Source organism: Pelophylax lessonae (genome assembly GCF_965119305.1).
Source record: "Pelophylax lessonae genome assembly, chromosome: 4".
NCBI lineage: Eukaryota > Metazoa > Chordata > Amphibia > Anura > Ranidae > Pelophylax > Pelophylax lessonae.
In genome coordinates this window covers 431,191,674-431,214,123 of record NC_138771.1, presented here as the reverse complement: position 1 = coordinate 431,214,123, position 22,450 = coordinate 431,191,674, and the positions used below count along the sequence as shown (strand labels likewise).

The following is a 22,450-nucleotide window of genomic DNA, read 5'->3' as shown; positions in this document are numbered from 1 at the left end:
TAACAGCACAAGTCCCAGGAATCCCCCTCTTGGTGCTAAAGGTCAGGTACTGGGTGCAAGCTAAAGGAGACACTAGCTAGTGTCTTGAAGTGGTGAAGTTGACAGTGTTTCTTCAGCTACAAAGGGACTTTTTCATCCCATACAGGTGCTGTATGGTCTTGCAGATCTGCTATACAGTTCTATTGAGAGAGTTGTCCTCATCTGTGAATAGTTAATTTGGAGTATCCTACTAATCCCCTTCTCCTATCCAAGTTCTCCAAATAAAATACAAAAACAAATCCCCTGGACTGGTCATTGAAGAGATTGTGCACCTGGCTGTGTGAAAATACCCTGTATCTGCCTCTGGAGCCTGTACTCGCAAGGCTTCTGAAGCACACACGGCAGCCTTCAATAGTACCAGACAGGATCCGCAGACATCCTCCCTCAGTCAGCTCTCATAAGGACCATGGGTTGCAACTTCAATGTTTCAGGCCCTCATCTGAGGCCACATGGCAGCCTGTGCTGGGGAGAGTCAGCAGCCCCCTCCCCACCTGGAGCACTCTAGAGGTAGACTGGACCACGAGCCCATTTGTTCTTCATATATAAATACATCCCCTTCTAATTGGCCAGGGCTGTACAGACATCCATGCTCTCATCTGCTAATTTTCCACCCACTAGCCAATGTGCTCCATAGTTTTTGAATCAGTGTGAAACCTCAGACAGCATTTTAAAGCATTGTATGTGCCTTACGGCATAGGTTTGTCTGCTACTATAATAGTGCATTGAGGTGCCTATCAAAATGACTTTACGATTCCCTGCAACTTACATCAACACATGTCTAAATCTGGCTTTATGTGATAACAGCAATTGTTCTGGACTGACACATTAATACATAAGTTGCCATTTACAGTGCCTTGCGAAAGTATTTGGCCCCCTTGAACTTTGCGACCTTTTACCACATTTCAGGCATCGAACATAAAGATATAAAACTGTAATTTCTCTGTCGCTCATTGACAGACGTAGTCTTCTTGATTCACAAGAACTGGGTTATGTTGTCTCCGCAGGAGCAGGACTAGGCAGAAAGAAAAAACGTTCTGGCTCCACCTTAGGGGCAGTCCCTGAGGGTATATCCTCCCTCTCTCTGCTACAAGGCATCAGTTTTTTTCTGTCTAGTCAGGAGTAAGGACCTAAGTTCCTTGCTGGGATCTTTTTGGTCCTGGCAAGATTTTTTCTTTAGAAAAAATATTTTTTAGGTAGTTTTCTCCAGTGTTTTTTTCCTGTGAGATCTTCAAGCAAATACGCCGGACTGGGCGACACTAGTGGTCACCCCAGCCGGCCTACGAGCGCGCGCAGACCATTGCATTGCGCTTGGTCGGCCGCGACACATTCAAGTAAGGATGCGGGGCCGGGCGACGGGCTGGATGTTGAGATCCAGTGGTCACCCCGGTTTCTGCCTACGAGCGCGTGCAGACCAGAGCTCCGCGCTGGGTCGGCCGCGACGGAGTCCCCATTGGAGGGACTGACCTTGTGAGTTAAAAGTCTCGCTTGGACGCCAGGAACCAGAGAGTCGAGGCGTCCGGAGTGGTCCACAACCCCCCACCCCGGTGGAGAGGGTATTGTGAAGAGAGTGTACCTGTCGGTTCGGTATGGTGAGTAAACGTTCCCTTTTTTCCTCGTTATGAGGCAGTATGAATTATGGGCCCCTCCATACATGGTCAGTATATATCTGACACTAAATGTCCCCCTTGTAAATACAGTATGTGTTTGGTGGGAAGTGGACTTGGTTTGAGAGCTAACACTCTACCCAGCAGACTGTAGTATTACAGCAGACATAGGAGGTATAATCCTACCTTAATTGTAGTGTACCTCCTGCAGATCGATAAACCGCCACTTAGCAGAGATGCAGGTGGATGTGCTGGGAAAAACGATTTCGGCAGTCCGCCACCATTTTGCCGTAGACCGGGTGCATGAATGTCCTCAGGTCACGCCGGCCGCCATGTTTTTGGAGTCTATTGTCTCCCGTATGGGGGCGGCCATGTTTGATGAGCCCAGCTACCTCGTGGAGAGCTGGGAACGCCGGAAGGCGTACACAGGGGGCGGAGCCACGTCCTTCTACCCGGGAAAACTAACACAGCTCTTTCCAGTCTGTAAAAGACAGACGCTGACTGCAGTTGGTTGGAAACTTCTCTGCATCGGGTGGTGAGCCTTGGGGGTCCCTCTCTCTCTCTCTGGGGATCGAGAAGCAGGTACTCGGAGGGGCGCTATTGCGCTAGGGGGAGACGCATAAAAAAAAAAAGAGGTATTTTTTTATTTAAAAAAAAAAAAAAAAAGTTTTTTGTTTTTTCTGGCAGAGGTGTCCTGAATTAACATGGACCCTGCCACTCATGTATCTCCACCGGATCCCCTCGAGGTGTCTGCAGGATCCTCCAGCACCCCACTGACGGTTGAATCATTGTCAGCTATTATGGAAACTTTTGTGTCCCGGGTGGAAGTGGCTTGTCAGGGACAGGGCGCAAGAAAGCGACCCCCGCCTAACCCCTTATTATCTGAAACTTCGGATTCAGAATCTGAGCCTATTTCTGCAGTTGCAGGTACTTCATCTGGGATTGGTGTCTCGGGTACTGTTTCTTCAGACAGTGAGGAGGATGTTTCGGCATCAGCCATAGCCCGAGAGGAAGCGTTGGTAAACGCACTCATTGTATCTGTTCAAGAAACCTTAAGATTACAGGGTATTCCGTCGGAAATAGCTGAAACTGAAATCCCTTTTGGGACTAAAAAACGCATCAAAGTGGCGAAGGTTTTTCCATTGCCCAAATGTTTTGGCAATCCAATCAAAGAAGAATGGAGTCTGCCAAAACGCACTTCTGCTATTTCTAAACGCATTAACAGGCGTTATCCGTTTGAGGAAACCCTCATTAAGAAATGGACAGAACCACCTGTGGTGGATTCACCAATTGCTAGATTGAATAAAGCCACGGTTATTCCTTTAGAAGACGCTCCGTCTTTTAAAGATCCAGTGGATCGCAAGATAGAAGCTATGTCTCGCACCATGTTTTCCTTGATTGGATCAGCTTTCAGACCAATAATTGCTATTGGTCTGGTTTCGCAGACTGTAACTGAATGGACCAAGTGGTTACGCCGGGACTTAGAAGAGGTCCCTCAGGCGGTATCAGATTTGTTGGAACAAATGATACAGGGGTTACAGTTTGTGTGTGATGCGGCGTTAGACGCCACTCCATTATTGGCGCGAGCATCAGTTTCAGCAGTGGTTCTCAGGCGTACACTGTGGCTAAAAGGTTGGTTAGCCGACCAAGGTTCCAAAAAAGCATTGGCTAATATCCCCTTTTTAGGAGAGCGTCTATTTGGAGCCAAATTAGATGAGATCATTAAGGATCTCACGGGTGGAAAGAGCACCTTTTTACCGCAAAATGTTAAGGGTAAAGGAACTCGTCAAAGACGAGGGCCTTCTTTCTCTGCTCACAAAAAGTTTTTTCGTCCCGCGGGTGAAAAAATTAAGTCCTCCAAAGCTCCTTCAGGAGGCTTCAGGGGACGTTGGTCGGGCAAGCAAAAGCCCGCCCCCTCCAGACCTGAAGATAAATCGTCCAAAGCCTGAAGGTGCGCCCCCACCCATAATTGGGGTGGGGGGGACGTCTTCGCCGGTTCCCGGATCCATGGCTTTCCAGAATCCTGGACAAGTGGGTTTGCGAAGTCATAAGGTCAGGGTACAAGATCGAGTTTCGATCTCTCCCACCGGCGCGATTCTTCCCTTCCAATATCCGACTATCCCCGGATCGTTTAGAAGATCTGCGGAGAGCAGTCACGGATTTACTACAACAAGGAGTGATAGTCCACGTTCCTTGGACAGAACGTTTTCAAGGGTTTTATTCAAACCTATTTACAATACCCAGGAAAGAGGGCAAAGTGCGTCCAATTCTGGACTTAAGGGCACTCAAGTCCTTTCTCTACATAAGGAAATTCAAGATGGAATTCATTCGCACAGTAGCAGCCTTCCTGCATCCAGGGGATGTCCTAGCGTCCATAGACATCAAGGACGCCTATCTTCACATTCCCATTTTCGCAGGACATCAGCGTTTTCTACGCTTTTCCGTAGAAGAGAACCACTATCAGTTTGTGGCGTTACCTTTCGGTCTCGCCACGGCTCCTCGGGTCTTCACGAAGGTGTTGGCCCCAATGTTGGCACTACTGCGCCAAAGAGGCATATCGATTCTAGGTTACCTAGACGATCTCCTGCTTCATGCAGAGTCTCCTCAGACCCTGCTACAAAACATAGAAATTACTATAATTTCTTTACAGGAATTCGGGTGGCTGGTGAACCAGCAAAAGTCATTTCTGGTTCCCACCCAGAGGCTCGAATATCTGGGTCTAATTCTAGACACAGTCAGGTCAAGAGTTTTCCTTCCGGTAGGGAAACTCCGGAAGATTCAATCAGCAGTCCAGTTGTTACTATCCAACAGCTGGTCTTCTCTTCGAACTTGCATGAGGGTTCTGGGGTTGATGGTGGCTTCCTTCGAAGCAGTCCCATTTGCCCAGTCCCATACCCGAATTCTTCAGCAAGAGATTCTTCTCAGATGGAATCGGAATCCGGAATCCCTGGACAATCGGATCCGATTGAGCAAACAGACCAGAGAGTCTCTGGTCTGGTGGCTTCGGTCCCCGATGCTCAGCCAGGGAAAGTCATTTCTGCCAATATATTGGACGATAGTGACTACGGATGCCAGTCTATCCGGATGGGGAGGAATTCTCGGTCAGTTATCTGTCCAGGGACTTTGGTCCCTGGAAGAATCCAGGTTGCCGATAAATGTATTGGAACTGAGAGCGATCAGACTTTGTCTGATTCACTGGACCGAGCAGCTCCAGGGCAGCCCGGTTCGGATCCAGTCGGACAACGCCACGGCCGTGGCTTATGTCAATCACCAGGGGGGCACCAAGAGTGTCCGAGCGGCCAAAGAAGTGGCTTGCATTCTTCGCTGGGCGGAACGATTTGTTCCAGCAATCTCTGCGGTGTTCATTCCGGGGGTGGAGAATTGGCAGGCAGATTATCTCAGCCGTCAGACTCTGGATCAGGGGGAATGGTCCCTCCATCCAGAAGTTTTCCACCAGTTGTGCCTACGGTGGGGCACCCCAGATGTGGATCTGTTGGCATCACGATTCAACAGGAAAGTACAGAGATTCGTGGCTCGCTCCCGCGATCCTCTAGCAGAGACCGCAGACGCACTGATCGCCCCGTGGGGGCAATACCAGCTAATGTATGCCTTCCCTCCTCTCGGGTTACTGCCAAGACTTCTTCGCAGGATAGAGGAGGAAGGAATTCCAGTAATCCTGGTAGCTCCGGACTGGCCTCGTCGAGCTTGGTACGCCGACGTGGTCAGACTGGTGGCGGACGTCCCGTGGAGACTTCCTCTCAGGGAGGACCTACTGTCTCAGGGACCGATCTTCCATCCTGCTTTACGATCGCTGGCTTTAACGGCCTGGCTATTGAGACCCAGGTGCTGAAGGACAAGGGATTGTCAGCTTCAGTTATTCCTACTCTAGTTAAAGCAAGGAAAGCGACTTCCAGAAAGATTTATCATCGTACATGGAAGTCCTACATTGCATGGTGTGAACCTCTGGGGTTCCGTCCACGGTCTTATTCGATTAGTCGAATATTAGCTTTTCTGCAACAAGGGGTTGAGCAGAAACTGGCCTTGAGTACTATCAAGGGTCAGGTCTCAGCATTAGCTATCTTCTTTCAGAAGCCTTTGGCTACTCATTCCTTGGTGCGGAATTTCATCCAGGGGGTGCGACATCTGGCTCCGCCAGTGCGCGCGCCGTTACCACCCTGGGATCTTTAGTATTGTCGGTTCTTCAGAAACCTCCCTTTGAAGATATTAGGGAGATTCCTCTACCTACGTTGTCCCAGAAGGTGGCCTTCTTGGTGGCTATCACTTCTGCACGCAGGGTGTCAGAACTGGCCGCTTTATCTTGTCGTTCCCCATATCTGGTGGTTCATAAAGATAAGGTGGTTCTTCGTCCGAATCCATCCTTCCTACCAAAAGTGGTTTCAGAATTTCATCTGAATGAAGAAATTGTATTACCTTCCCTGTGTCCTAAGCCCAGTCATCCTCGGGAGTTTGCTTTACACTCCTTGGATGTGGTCCGGGCGATCAGGGTATACTTGAAAACGACACACTCGTTTCGCAAGACGGATTCACTTTTTGTGATCCCGGATGGACCCAAAAAGGGGTTGCCTGCATCTGCCGCGACTATTTCCAAATGGATCAGACAGACGGTGGTACAGGCTTATTCTATTAAGGGTCGGGAGCCCCCGTTCCCTGTTAAGGCACACTCCACTCGGGCACTTAGTGCGTCATGGGCCTTTCGCCATCAGGCGTCAGTGGTCCAGGTGTGCAAGGCGGCTACCTGGTCGTCGGTGCATACCTTTACAAAACATTATAAAGTTGATGTAATGGCATCGTCTGATGCCTCGTTTGGCCGCAAGGTTTTGCAGGCCGCCATTTGAGGAGACCAGTGGTCTGCCTCGAGGGTTTTTTTCCGTTGGAAATTTTCATTTGAGTCTCATTCTTTGTTTATAATGAGCCTTTAAAACTTCTAGTTTGGCACCGGTTGGGCCTTCTAGATTGGATTTTGATTTCGGTCAATCCCACCCCTCATTTGTGGCACTGCTTCTGGATGTCCCAGTTCTTGTGAATCAAGAAGACTACGTCTGTCAATGAGCGACAGAGAAAATCGGATTTTTGTAAGATCTTACCGTAAAATCCTTTTCTCTTAGCTCATTGACAGACGTAGTACCCGCCCCTCTATCATTGAGGTGGGTTGGGTTAAATTCTCTGTTGCTGCTTTGTGACAGAACTGATGCCTTGTAGCAGAGAGAGGGAGGATATACCCTCAGGGACTGCCCCTAAGGTGGAGCCAGAACGTTTTTTCTTTCTGCCTAGTCCTGCTCCTGCGGAGACAACATAACCCAGTTCTTGTGAATCAAGAAGACTACGTCTGTCAATGAGCTAAGAGAAAAGGATTTTACGGTAAGATCTTACAAAAATCCGATTTTTTTTTTTTTTTTTTTGTGAAGAATCAACAAGTGGGACACAATCATGAAGTGGAATGAAATTTATTGGATATTTCAAACTTTGTTAACAAAAAAAAACTGAAAAATTAGGCGTGCAAAATTATTCAGCCCCTTTACATTCAGTGCAGCAAACTCTCTCCAGAAGTTCAGTGAGGATCTCGGAATGATCCAATGTTGACTTAAATCACTAATGATAAATAGAATCCACCTGTGTGTAATCAAATCCTGTATAAATGCACCTGCACTGTGATAGTCTCAGAGGTCAGTTTAAAGTGCAGAGAGCATCATGAAGAACAAGGAACACACCAGGCAGGTCCGAGATACTGTTGTGGAGAAGTTTAAAGCCGGATTTGGATACAAAAAGATTTCCCAAGCTTTAAACATCCCAAGGAGCACTGTGCAAGTGATATTGAAATGGAAGGAGTATCAGACCACTGCAAATCTACGAAGACCTGGCCGTCCCTCTAAACTTTTAGCTCATACAAGGAGAAGACTGATCAGAGATGCAGCCAAGAGGCCCATGATCACTCTGGATGAACTGCAGAGATCTACAGCAGAGGTAGGAGACTCTGTCCATAGGACAACAATCAGTCGTATACTGCACAAATCTGGCCTTTATGGAAGAGTGGCAATAAGAAAGCCATTTCTTTAAGATATCCATAAAAAGTGTTGTTTAAAGTTTGCCACAAGCCACCTGGGAGACACACCATACATGTGGAAGAAGGTGCTCTGGTCAGATGAAACCAAAATCAAACTTTTTGGCAACAATGCAAAACGTTATGTTTGGCGTAAAAGCAACACATTGAATAAAATAGTCCGTAATAAAAGTGAAGAAAGTCCACAAATTTGATCAATATAATGATCTTCCAAAAGTGTGCAACAATATTGTGATATAAAGTGCCAGACGAAATTTCATGGATGGAGGGGGTGCTTCCCAGTGATGGATCAGGATGTGGGTGCCGGGTGAGGGAATTCCGTGCTCCCCTTCCTATGTAGCCCGCACTCACCAGAGAGCGGCACCTCTACAGGGGTAACCAGCGTTGGATTAATGGGGTGTTCCCTGGTAAACCGCGGTGAGCCTCTCCACCTCTCCTGGGATCAATTGGACTTCCTCCCTCCAGTAGTTGGGTATTTAGGCAAGCGATGTGTAATATGGGATCATAGGCAGCGCTCCAGAGTATTAGGAATGATGTCCGAGATTATATGGATAGAAAACGCTAATATAGTGATGTACCGTAAAATGTATCCATTTATTAAACAATTTGCATAAAGTACTCACGTTTAAAACAACGATAATCCGTAAGCAAGTAGGGACCGCGAACCCCTCGTGTAGCGGTATTTCCGGACGCCGTGCGTCTCAGCAGCCGGATGTGCGTCTCAAAGGGCGGAACTGACGTGCCTACGCTCTACGCGTTTCGTCATCAAGCTGACGTCATCAGGAGCAGCGTGAGGCTACGTGAGTCCCGCTTGTATAAATCCTAGTAGGTTGCCCGGCAACCGGAACAGGCGCCCAATCGGGATATTCATGCTAGCGCGTCATCGGTTGTTGGGCAGAACTTACTAATATAACTCCAAAGGAAGTGTTAAACTCCGCCCGAGTGGTTTGTGTGACCAATGAATTTTATTCGGAAGCCAGACTCCGCAGTTGCTAGGGTAATGTTTTAAAGGCACTGTTCACATTTTATTTATTTATGTTGTCTCACCTTATTTATTGGATTATTATATATTAGATATTAATTATTTACTAGTGCTATAAGTTTATCAATTGTTGGTTAGAATACATATTGTGGCATAACATCAGAACCATTGGGTATATATAAGGACCATTACTTATACCATTGATATCATATTTTCATCACCTATATTTACCCTGCATTTGTGAGATACATTACTCCCCTATATATATATATTTTTTTACAAATATTGGCAGCGCCAATTACCCTATCAAATTCCCATTATCCTGATATAGTTTTACTATATTTTTGGGGTAGGCTGCAGCCAATCAAGTAACCAGATCCATTTGCACGGAATTCTCTCTTTATCGTAAAAGCAACACAGCTCATCAGCCTGAACACACCATCCCCACTGTCAAACATGGTGGTGGCAGTATCATGGTTTGGGCCTGCTTTTCTTCAGCAGGGACAGGGAAGATGGTTAAAATTGATGGGAAGATGGATGGAGCCAAATACAGGACCATTCTGGAAGAAAACCTGATGGAGTCTGCAAAAGACCTGAGACTGGGACGGAGATTTGTCTTCCAACAAGACAATGATCCAAAACATAAAGCAAAATCTACAATGGAATGGTTCACAAATAAACATATCCAGGTGTTAGAATGGCCAAGTCAAAGTCCAGACCTGAATCCAATCGAGAATCTGTGGAAAGCACTTAAAACTGCTGTTCACAAACGCTCTCCATCCAACCTCACTGAGCTCGAGCTGTTTTGCAAGGCGGAATGGGCAAAATTTTCAGTCTCTCGATGTGCAAAACTGATAGAGACATATCCCAAGGGACTTTACAGCTAAAATCTCAGCAAAAGGTGGCGCTACAAAGTATTAACTTAAGGGGGCTGAATAATTTTGCACGCCCAATTTTTCAGTTTTTTATTTGTTAAAAAAGTTTTAAATATCCAATAAATTTCGTTCCACTTCATGATTGTTTCCCACTTGTTGATTCTTCACAAAAAAATACAGTTTTATATCTTTTTGTTTGAAACCTGAAATGTAACAAAAGGTTGAAAAGTTCAAGGGGTGCCTTTCGCAAGGCACTGTATTTAAGAGGCTTGAGAAACTGGCAAGCCAATATAGGAAACCAATTATGTCTCTTACTAAGATTTACTATTTCTTTCCCCAGTATCTCTAGCCCGAGCACTTTATGACTATGAAGGACAGAGTGAAGAAGAGCTCAGTTTCCTGGAAGGAGCCATCATTCAAATTCTCCGTAAAGAAGAGGAAGGAATAGATGATGGCTTTTGGATGGGAGAATTCAATGGGCGCGTTGGAGTGTTTCCATCACTTATGGTGGAAGAGTTGTCTGGAGATGATTCAGAACTAAACCAGGTACAAATATCTAATCTGTAATTTTCATTGGTTGCTGTTTGAATATCTGTTGGAAAGATCTCTCCAACAGGAGCACAGATAGCAATTGAGATATGGCTGTTCTGTGCTCAGTGTAAAAAAAAAAAAAAAAAAGTTTTGGTTGCAGTTCTTTGAAAATATATCTAAACCCAAGGACAAAAATGTAGTATGTGGAAGCTTACCAATTATTAGATGTGGTGACTGAATTGGTTTTCTTATTTGGGTAAATGGTAACTACAGAAAACATGTTTATCTTGCCAGAATTCCAGTGCACTTTAACTTCATGTGAAATTCACTTTAAGAAAAAAAAGTGTTAAAGCTGTATGAAACCAAAAATATAATGTATTGCAGCTTACCAAGTATATGTGGAGGCTGCATCCGTTCTTTTTCTTTCTTTCCCCTCCTAGTGATCTGGCCAGTAACACAGCTACTGGATGAATGAGCAAGGGGGGCCCGTTTGGACAGCATCATTGTCAGTCCTGGGGGAGGGAAGTGTTGGTCGGTCTAGCAGATTTACATACACTTACAAATTGAAGCCAAACTCTAGCTAATACTTTATAAGAAATTACAGCAAACTGTTTCTTCCCTTTTTGGGAAAAGGTCTTTTACATGAAAGCCAATCATTGTATGCACCTCTGTTGGTGGTAAATTGTTTTTCTTACCAGTAACTGATGCATTTTCTTAGCTAGCTTGCTCTTTTGTAAAACACTTACTAGCCAGATCACCAGATGAAAATGGAAGAGCCTAAAGAAAATGAATGCAGCCATCACATCTTTTGGTAAGCTGCAATATAATGTATGCTTTTGGGTTTAATACTACTTTAATGGCAGGATCAGGTGAAAATAAAGGTGGGGCAAGGCTTAAAAAATGGAAACGAATACATTCACCACATCAAAGGACTGTTAAACTGATATATATTAAATGTTTGTTCTTGGGTTAGATACTCTTAAGTCTCTCTGAAAACTGTCTGCTATGGGCAATATGTTCAATCTTTCATTGTCTTAAATTGGCTTCATTAAGTGGGGATTGGGTGCATGGGGTTGTAGCCAAGCATTTCTATTAGTGCTAAATTCTTTTTAATGTATCACTATTTTATACAATTGCAGGATCTTCCTTCTCCTGCTCCACCTACCTGCCTTCCTCCAATGCTTTCTCCACTGTCCATGATTAGATCCTCGCTACAAGGAACAGCTGCAGGAGAACCAGGTATTTGTGCTTTGAAAAATTTCAAGGTTTTTCTTTTTTTTTTTCTAATAAACTGCATATTTTTTGTTATCCACACTCTCCATTTATGTAAATATCCTATGGTCTTTGGCTCTGAAAGCATAAACACCCCTTCCTTTCAAGGGATTAGACACAGGGTTACACAGTGGACCTAACGAGAGTCAGATGATCAGAGAAGTCCATCAAATCATCTGTTTGCCGCTTGTTGAATAGGTGGTGACTTATCTCCTTGGCAATAGAAAGCTGAGCGGAGAAGCAGCTGCACTTGGAGAACTTGAAAGGTTTCTAAAATTATTTTGATGAATTTGTGCTTTGTTCTATAGTAACTTTTTTTTTTATTTGTTTTATTTTGCCTTTGTTTTTTTTACAAACTCAAGGTGGCATGTTGCCTTCTCCCAAAAGTAAACCTAAAAGCTTCTTGGCAGGTTAAATCTATAGTGTTCCATGGGTCGCATACTTGGTCCCTTGCAGGGCCTGCGCTCCCGGTAGGCGAACTAGGGAGCCGTCTAGGGCGCACTGCTGCCTAGGGGCACAGCCACAGCTGACTTCCTTGTTAGCCTGGCTGGGAAAAACAAGGGGCCCTACACAGGGCTATGGCACTGACTGCACAGAAAACAGCAGCCGTGGAGGCCTGTCATGGCTGTTGCATAGGTCAGCAGCAGCTCAGACTGTGAGGAGGGCACATCGGAGGAGGCAGAGTAGTCGGGCACAGCTGGGTCAGTGGAGTAGGTCGAGTAGGAAGGCACAGCTGGGTCAGTGGAGGCAGGCGTGAGGTCAGCTGAGGAGGCAGGACTCTGAACGTAGCTGCTGAGTCTGGTGAGTCCACTCTCTTATCCTGTCACCTGCATGGCTCTAGGCAAGACTAACGACACCCTAGCCGCACCCCCAGCCCCCCCACAGGTGAGGGGAGGGGCGTGCAGGGAGGAGATTGCAGTGAGTGTTAGTCTTGCCTAAGTCGCAAAGTAGTTATGCGCCAGCCCTGGTCCCTTGGCTAGGCAATACAGTGTCCTAGAGAGGAACCACAGAACTCACTAGCAAGGCAAGGTCTAACACACTTGGAAGGGTTGGATATCAACAGCAACTGTAGATTTGCAAGAGAGCAAAGATTTAACACCGGGCCTACCAAAAGGGTAAGTATTCATCTTTTGCAGGCTGATTTCAGCTTTAGGGAGTTAGTGAATGGGTCAAGAGAAATTATTGCCACCCTGCGTCAGTGCTAAAGCATGGATGTGCCTTATTTCTTTCACTTTGCCTTGGTCAGGCCTGATAAGTGAAGGTCTATTAAAGAAGTTCTTTGCATTAAGATAAAAAAACTTTTGTGTGTAGCAGCCTCCCCAGCACCCCCTAATACTTACCTCGGCCGTCCGGGACTCTCCCTCCTGATTGGCTGGGCAGCCATTGGCTCCCGCGGCTGTCAATCAAAGTCAGTTTCCCAATCAGGAGAGAGAGGGGGCAGAGCCAAAAGGCAGCCCCATGTCTAAATGGACACACGGAGCTGCAGCTCGGGTGCCCCCATTGCAAGCTGCTTGCTGTGGGGGCACTCGATAGGAGGGAGGGGCCAGGAGCAACAACGAGGGACCCGAGAAGAGGATCCAGGCTGCTCTGCAAAATCAGCTACACAGAGAAGGTAAGTATAACATGATGTTTGTAAAGTGTTTTTTTTTTTTTTTTTAATCACTTTAATGGATGGCTAAAGTGCCAGCAGATTTTAAAACCTTTTGGCACACCTATCAGATCTCCGTAACACAGATCATGAGATATACATTTCAAAGATGTTTGCCAAGACACTTGTATCAGTGATCTACACAGTGCAGTGTTTGCAAGGAAAGGATGCTGATCCAGTTACATACCTATGGATAAGCTGTACTCTGCTGAACAAGCTGTACTCTGCTGAACACTTGGAGGCCACCATGCTTACGGCTTATCCATCCAGAGCTGGAGGGTTTCATTAAAGGACAACTGTACAAAAGACTGACTGTACATTACACTGTATGTAAATTGTTTTATACAATATAGATACCTGTAACCAGATACAGTTGCCAGTTATTTGCTAGTAAATTAGAATAATTGTAGTTAAATTCTGATGTTGCCTTAAGGAGCTGAATAGTTATTTAATACAATGTTAGAAATATTAGCAGTTGCAGCGCCTCTATTTTGTCTTTATTAAAGGAAACCTGTGCTCTTGCGTTGGGATTCTTTAAATGTAAGGAGTTTGGCATGTTAATACTGCTGTATTTTCTTTCTAGACTCGAGACAGAACGGTTCAGGGAGTGCACAGAGCTCTCCGGATTTTTCAGCAACACGCTTGAGACCAGTAAGTGTTTTAATAGAAACCTGCAGATTGACATGACACCTGGCAAAGTTTATTACAACAGAATAGGAAACCCATGGGGAGCTAAAGAGGCTGCACACCCCACATTTTGAAAGGCAGAAGGCAGCCCCCCCCCCCCCCCCCCAGCAGCAATACATAGAATCAAACTAGTATTTGAATGTATACATTTTAGTATTAGAATGTATACATTTTATTAGCGATTCATTAAAAATTGTTCCAAATACGGATAAAAGTATGAGCTCTGGTTTTTACAATAACCAACAACCATCCAACAGCAAGAAAACAATTGTGGTAACATGGTAATATATTCGACTGTATTTTCATCTGCCTTTTAACCTTTCTTTCCAGCTTCACTGTTGAATTTTGCAACTGATTTCAGAAAAAAATAAAGATCCTTATCCAAAAACCAAAACTTGGAGTGTTGAAAGGATAGAATGTCAGGTTTTTATTACAGCATGTGTCCCCACTGGGGAGATTCACCCACTCTGTCCTTGTGACCATTGTCATTGTGACAAATTGTGTGAATTCAAAATAAAACAATTGTCACCGGAACTGGAATAAAGGGGAAATCCTCGAACAGGACTTTTGTTCTAGGACAGCTGTTTTAAGTGGGGACCCCTCCTATTTTTAGCAAATCTTGTGTCCCATTTCCACAACAGGGCACAGATAGCAAAAATCTCACATTGGGTTTTTAGCTGTCCCCTACTCTATCCAAAGGTTAATATGGGATTAGGCCAAAAAAATGTAAAATAGTGCAGTTTACCAATCTTTAAGTGTGGTGGCTGTATTGGTTTTCTTTAAGGCTTTTCCATCATTTCCCACATTTGATCCAGCCAGTAACATTTATTGTCTTAGGATGGCTCCTCTATCAATGGAGAAGAAATGGAGTCACCCTTGGACAGCAGTGTTGTATGAAGAGCATAGTGTTGTGGACTAGCAGATTTAGATCTCCTTTACAACAGTTACTAACAAATTAAAGCTGAACTCCATCTAAAGAGTTTTAAGCAGTTGCAGAAACTTGTTTTTTTTTTTTTTTTTTCTTTTAATTTTGGAATAAAGATTTTTACTTTATAAATAAAAGCTCACCACTGTCAAATGGATGCTCAACCCTCGAACTTCCACTTTTGCTCCTGTCTTATTCTGGTAAAGGAGGTTATAGGTTGGTTATAGCAAATAAATATTTCTACCCTTCTGGTTGACTGCCAATCTTTTGCTGCGGTCTTTTTTACAGGGCATCAGAGTGGCCTTGGGGACAATTATCTCCCTACCCTCCCTCCCCCCCCCACTCCACACTTGCCCTCTGCTTATTTCCACTCGCCTAATGCAAGCAGGCGAGTGGAAGTTTTAAAGGGTGTATATTATATACAATGTTCTATACACCTATTGTAGCAAAAAATACAATATAATGTTTTAAAAAAGACCACCAAGGGACCGAAATCGAGTAGATTTACAAAAAAACTACTATACAAAACCCTATATCAATTGAAAAAAGATAATTACAAATACAGATCTAAATCTGAATTAAATCCCCTAGGGTGCAGTGTATCCAAACTGTAAATCCATGAAACTTTGTGGGCTTTTAGGCTTTTAAGCTTCCGTTTTAAAATAAACGACTGCTCTGCATGCAGCCAGTATCCATGGATTCCCTGGGTCCTTGGAATCTGTAATTAAGCATATGTGCAAGGACCACAAAATCAACAAAGTTTAGCATTATTGCCAGGTTGATTTTAGTGCAATTTGTTCTGATATCCACTATCCACAGGGTCTCTGACTTTTTTTTTTTTTAATCCACTTGTAGATGCGAGCAGCGCCTCCACCTCCAATCAAGTCCACAGACACCCTACCTGCAGACCACTGACTGTGATTATGTGGCTTGTGCCTTGCATGTCAAGAATATCAGCAAGTCTTCTATGATCTATGCAAATTGGATTGTGGCTAGAATTCTCTGAAATCATTGTCAGCCTTTCAGTTTACCTGTTCCTGGGACTTTGTGAAACTGGAAGACTTTAACCAAAGGAGTGAACATTTTCCTCTGAATATTGTATTTCACAAGACTTGCCGAGAAGGTCATATTTAATTGACTCCCTATGTGAAACTTCCTTTTTTTAATACCCCATCTTTGCACTTTTATCCGATTTCAAAGGAAATGTTCTCGTGCTTTAAAATAATTTATGCATATTGTATTTTAAAGGCTTTAGAAGAAAATTAAAAAAATATTTATCATTAAAGTGCTTGGCTATGGCAGTAATTCTGTCTTACCTGGCACCAATTTAATTGATTAATTTTTGTCTGGCCAGCTTGGGTGCTCTTTTCTTCCTAATCTACCTTTTGAAATTGCAAATCTTTTTCTGTATTTTACATGGGAAAGTAGGATTCTAGGGATTATTTAATATATATTGAATCCTAGCTTTGTAAGATTCAAGCGTTTCTTACCCCCAACAAAAAAAAAAAAAAAATCCTGCTCCCTTAAAGCAGGTTATACAGCACAGTGCTTGTGCTGTGTCATTTGGCCCCCTGTAACACCTAAAAAAACCTGGCTGATCCTGCCAGTTTCTGCCCTCCTCCCTGTACACTGACCATGGTGTATCATGGCTGCTGAGCCCTAAAAACCTTGGTCAGTGTACATGTCTCCATCAGCCGCAACCCTGCACTGTCCTCTGTCCCCCTCCCTGCCTGTCTGCTCGTCAGATTCCACCCCCTCCTCTCTTGCTGCTCTCATAATTATTTTAAAATTATCCAATCCCCTCTGTAATAGAACCAATAACTGCCCCTGTGCCTGTATTATAGAAAAACTATGCGATCTGTACCTAAATCTGAGCGGCTCCCGGCGATCACGTGACCGCTTGGGGCTCTCTCTTCTTCCCACTGGAGCTGTCAGCCAGGCAGAAGAGACCTGAGAAGTCAGCTGAGTGCTGGGAGACGCTCGGATTTAGGTACCAATCTGCATATTTCTTTCTATAACACAGGCACAGGAACACTTAGTGTTCTATTACAGAGGGGATTATATAATTTTATATAAGTGGCTTAACCATCACAAGTTAGGGTGACTAAGCTTTTAGAAGGGCTTGGGTTGGTGGTGGTACCAAGGAACAAATGTGTGGTGATGGAAGCCTATGCTGAGGACCTGGGACCACTGTGTCAACTGATATCAGACAGAGGTATTTTATGTATTCTATATCTTTCCAAAGAATCTTGCATGTCTAAACAAGTCCTAAATACAGTTGCTATGTGATGCACAGGCCTCGAAGTGAAGACATTTTCTTTACCTTTCCTGACTAAGCCATATTCTCTAATTCATTGCCCTTCAAGTCCCTGCCGCTCACAGTGGGAGAATTTTAGCAACACAGTGCTGTCAATCCAAAAACCAGTGGAGAGGACCTGGTGTAGCCAGGTGCTGATTGACCAGCTACAGGCTTGGGAATAAGCAGTGACAATGCTAATAGTGCAAGCTGGCACAGCCAATGAGTGGCAACTCTACTCTGAATTCAGGAGCAATGGAGCATTGTTGCCACCTGGTCACTGGAAGCTGCATTATAGGTGGTCTTCACTGACAGAATCAATTGGTATTTGTAGTACTGCAGGGGAACTAAGGCATTGTTTACATTTGCAGTTGAGGGTCGGTAAAAACACGTGACGTTTTTATTGCCTTCATATACTTAACTGCAAAGACTGTTTTACAGGGGTGTACACATGTTGCAGCATGGCAAAAATTACCCTCCCAGTTTCAATGGACAGGCAGTATCACCCACTGCGCATCAGACCCACATTAATGTGTGCAGGTCCTGTCCTTGAACAGGTGGCTTGCACAGGGGTGCACAGAACACCTGTTCTATGTGGGGTTAAGATCGGCCTTTGCATTAGTGTAAACATCTACTGTATACCAGTGAGAATAAGGCATTTGGGGTTAAAACTAGTGGTAAGGAAACAACGTAGTGCCTCCTTACAGCCTTTCAGGTGCCCTCTGAGAAGAGATCCAGTGCAGATCTCCCTTTTGGAGGGCAACACAGGTGTAAACGAGCCTTAGAAGAAGACGAGTGCAGACGCATGTAATAAAATGCTGTAGCGCCATTATTTTTAATGGCAAGCCGTAGTTGTAAAAACAAAAAAAAGAAAAACCTCGTGCTTATGGTCCAAATAAATAATCCTTAAGGCTCCTTTCACACAGCCGCTCCGCTGCTTAAGTCCGCTGCGGGACTTTTTTTTTTTTTTTTCCACGGAGCGGATGACATTTCTGTCATCCGCTCCGTATGCCCGCATATCATCCCATCCGTTTGCGGATGATATGCGGACATAATGTAAGTATATGGCATTGCGGATGTCAGCGGATGACACCGCTGACATCCGATTTTCCTTCCTTTCCGTTTTTTACACGGATGGAAAAATGGGGTTCTGTTCCATTCGTAAAAACGGAACAGAACTGAAAGGAGGAAAATCGGATGTCAGCGGATGGTATTCCGCTGACATCCGCAGTGCCATTCACTTACATTAATGTCCGCAAATCATCCGCAAAAAAATAGGATGATTTGCGGACACACGGAAAGCAGCGGAGCGGCCGTGTGAAAGGAGCCTAAGAGTATAGTGAATGTGTTAAATCTGCAATAACAAACCTATACGCTGCTGCTGACAAAAAGGTGAGTGTACCTTTAACCACTTTAAGGCCTGGAGGATTTGGCTGCTCATTGCTCAATGACCAGGCCCTATTTTGCGATTTGGCACTGCGTGACTTTAAAAGACAATTGCGCGGTCTTGCGACGGTGTACCCAAACAAAATTGACGTCCTTTTTTTCCCACAAATGGAGCTTTCTTTTGTTATTTGATCACCTGTGCGTTTTTTTTTATTTTTTGCGCTATAAACAAAAAAAGCGACAATTTTGAAAAAACTACTTTTCACATTCTTTTATATGAAATTCTCAAAAAAAAAAAAAAGTGAAAATTTAACATTTTAGGCTAATTTGTTTTCTGCTACATGTTTTTGGTAAAAAAAAATCGCAATAAGCAAAACTTATTGCGTTTACGAACTACGGGAAAGATTTGTCTTTTTTATTTTTTTGTTTTTTACTAGTAATGGTGGCCATCTGTGATTTTTTTTTTTTTTTTGTAGGACTGCGACATTGTGGCGGACAGATCAGACCCCTAACTGACATTTTTGACACTTTTGGGGGTACCAGTGACATTACTACAGTAATCAGTGCTAAAAATATGCACTGTTACTGTAAAAATGACACTGGCAGGGAAGGGGTTAACAGTATGAGTGATCAAGGTTAAATGTGTCCCTAGGGGTGGGATTCTAACATTCAGGGGGCGTAGCTTGTGAAGTCATCACAGACATGTGATCCTATATAGCAGGATCACATAGCCTCTGTGATCACTTCAGAATGACAGACGGCTGTGTTTACATCAGCTGTCTGTCCTTCTTACTCAGCTGCGGGAGATCGCGAGTGGCCGGCGGCCATCAGAGCCTCCGGTGACACGCAGTGGCTCCCCAGCTGGGGGGGCGGGAACGCACCACTGGTGGCGCCCGCTCACCCCTAGAGTCTCCTGAGCAAGCGACTTAGTACTACGGTGGTTTGCCCAGGAGCGGCTGCCTGCTGCAGTAAATCTGCGGTGGGCGGTCGTTAAGTGGTTAAATAATGAAAAACGTGAGTGTCAGTGCTGCTTTACAAATAAATCACTGTGATATATCAAAATCACTAAACAATATCAAAGTGCCCAGTGCAATCAATAGTGACTCAGTGCAGCTGTATTCATATATCAAATGTCCACAAATGAATAAAAGGTAAGTTCATAAAGTGCTGCTATAAATTGCAAATCGGCGTTGTACTGCTCCAATCAAAAAGTGCTTCAATTGTGCTCATTGGTCTGTGCTTCCCTTTGTGTCCCCACTCACCGGAAAAACTTTGAATCAGAGCCAGTATCCTATGATTGATATTCCAATGCAGGTCTGAGCAGGAAAGGCTGTGCCGAGCTGCTATGCCCTGATATCTCCTATGTGCTCCTCCTCAGTGACACAAATAGAGAGGACTCTCCATGGTGAAATACGTTTACACTGCTTTATTATGAAAAAATATCCACTTACATTAAAATTCACAAATGTCCTCTATGCGGCTATGTGCGGTCCGGTGATTTCAGCAGAGTGCGGCGTGCGTTCCATCGGCCGGAAGTGACGTAGTACGTTCGTACCTCGCTAGACGTGTTTCCCCCTTCGTCTAGGCGTCCTCTGTAGCTAAAGTGCATCAGGGATAATTTAAAAATGGTGGCTGGAAGTAAAATTGATTTAAATGACAAGAGCTCACTATATACTAAGAATTTATGAAAGGGGTTAAAATAGATGAGATAATCAGAAGTATATACAGTATCTCACAAAAGTGGGTACACCCCTCACATTTTTGTAAATATTTTATTATATCTTTTCATGTGACATCACTGAAGAAATAACACTTTACTACAATGTAAAGTAGTGAGTGTACAGCTTGTATAACAGTGTAAATTTACTGTCCCCTCAAAATAACTCCACACACAGCCAAAAATGTATAAACTGCTGGCAACAAAAGTGAGCACACCCCTAAGCCAAAATGTCCAAATTGGGCCCAATTGGCCATTTTCCCTCCCTGGTGTCATGTGACTTGTTAGTGTTACATGGTCTCAGGTGTGAATGGGGAGCAGGTGTGTTCAATTTGGTGTTCTCACTCTCTCATACTGATCACTGGACATTTAACATGGCACCGCATGGCAAAGAACTGTCTGAGGATCTGAAAAAAAAGTGTTGTTGCTCTACATAAAGACCCTGAAACTGAGCTGCAGCATGGTGGCCAAGACCATACAGCGGTTTAACAGGACAGGTTCCACTCAAAACAGGCCTCACCATGGTCGACCAAAGAAGTTGAAAGTGCATGTGCTCAGCGTCATATCCACAGATTTTCTTTGGGAAATAGACGTATGAATGCTGCCAGCATTGCTGCAGAGGTTGAAGGGGTGGGGGGTCAGCCTGTCAGTGCTTAGACTATACACTGCACTCTGTATCAAATTTGTCTGCATGGCTGTTGTCCCAGAGGAAACCTCTTCTAATGATTATGCACAAGAAAGCCAGCAAACAGTTTGCTGATGACAAGCTGAGTAAGGAACTGGATTACTGGCACAAAGTTTAACTTATTTGGTTCAGATGGTGTCAAGCGTTTGTGGCGGCAACCAGGTGAGGAGTACAAAGACAAGTGTGTCTTGCCTACAGTCAAGCATGGTAGTGGGAGTGTCATGGTCTAGGGCTGCATGAGTTCTACTGGCACTGGAGAGCTACAGTTCATTGAGGGAACCATGAATGCCAACATCTAATGTGACCTACTGAAGCAGAGCATGATCCCCTCCCTTCAGAGACTAGGCTACAGGGCAGTATTCATACATATTGATCCAAACACCCCTCCAAGGCAACCACTGCCTTGCTAAAGAAGCCGAGGGTCAAGTTGATGGACTGGCCAAACATGTCTCCAGACCTAAACCCTATTGAGCATCTGTGGGGCATCCTCAAACGGAAGGTAGAGGAGCGCAAGGTTTCTAACATCAACCAGCTTCATGGTGTTGTAATGGAGGAGTGGAAGAGGACTCCAGTGGCAACCTGTGAAGCTCTGGTGAACTCAAATGCCCAAGAGGGTTAATGCAGTGCTGGAAAATAATGATGGCCACACAAAATATTGACACTTTGGCCTCAATTTGGACATTGTCACTTAGGGGTGTACTCACTTTTGTTGCTACATATGGTAAGGAGTCTTAGTTGATTTGGACATTTGTGTGTCTCAAAGCAGGACCAAAGTTCTCACGCCAGCAGAACCCTTCCAACAGTGCAAAGCATAAAGCGTGTTGTATATGGATCTATCGTGGCTCATCTGTGCAGTAACTCTGGTCAAGTGCACGAACCAGCAGTGTCTGAAAATAAGCCGGCTAGTTTGTATAACAAACAAAAAACACACTGACCTAAATCAGTGAATCAGCGCTCACTGTATCAACAGGATGGGGGAGACCACACTGTAGGTGGAATTGAAAACATGTTTCCCTGTTACAGTTTGTCTTTACCATTTATGAGCATGGAATAAAAATCAATAAAACATCATAGGAACAGGGGGAACATATAAAAAAAACCTCATCCGAGAGTAATAAATCTTCAGTCAGTCTTGTCCATAATAGCAACGACAAGTCCTTCTGCTATAAAAGTCACAAACTCCAAAGGGGGGCTGGGATGTGGTGTTAAGACCTGCAGCTCCTCAAGAGGTAGGGAATCTCGCCAAGCATGTAATACAAAGGAAAACAAGGGTGCCAAGTCACAGGGGTGAATGTAAACAGCCCGCAACTTACCATCTGGCTTCACTGTGGAGATCCCCCTTGGACATCACATAGGCTGATCTTGTTTTATCTACATGTAAGTTGATACAATAAATTGCTTTGTTTTACATTCACCCCTGTGACTTGGCGCCCTTGTTTTCCTTTGCATTAAGTATGGTGTATGACGCTTGTGTATGTGCCGTAGCACACGTGGGCATGCATGCGTGGGGGATGTGGCCAATAGGACCAACTGACCCTGGAACCCACAGCGCCTCCCCGTCATACTGCGGTGGTGCATCATGCATTCCACAGTCACCGGCGCACGGATATGACCCCCACAAACACAGACGGCCGTCTGTCACAAAGCAACTGATCAGCCGCTGGAGCAGAGTCACTAAGTGGTGGTGCCCAGAGCAAGGCATGCACAGTGATTCCCCGTCGGCC

The 22,450-nt window shown here is 44.6% G+C and overlaps 1 protein-coding gene across 2 annotated transcripts in view; it reads left to right on the top strand.

The window, feature by feature from the left end:
- Positions 1-15,838, top strand: part of FCHSD1 (FCH and double SH3 domains 1) — a 196,590-nt gene extending 180,752 nt beyond the window's left edge. For both annotated transcript variants that reach the window (XM_082252779.1, XM_082252778.1), the window contains 4 exons: positions 9,920-10,125; positions 11,250-11,349; positions 13,614-13,681; positions 15,498-15,838. In XM_082252779.1, coding sequence (XP_082108905.1) covers positions 9,920-10,125; positions 11,250-11,349; positions 13,614-13,681; positions 15,498-15,557 — 434 coding nt within the window. In that variant the 3' untranslated portion in view covers positions 15,558-15,838. The remainder of the gene's footprint in view (positions 1-9,919; positions 10,126-11,249; positions 11,350-13,613; positions 13,682-15,497) is intronic.
- Positions 15,839-22,450: the final 6,612 nt, after the last annotated feature.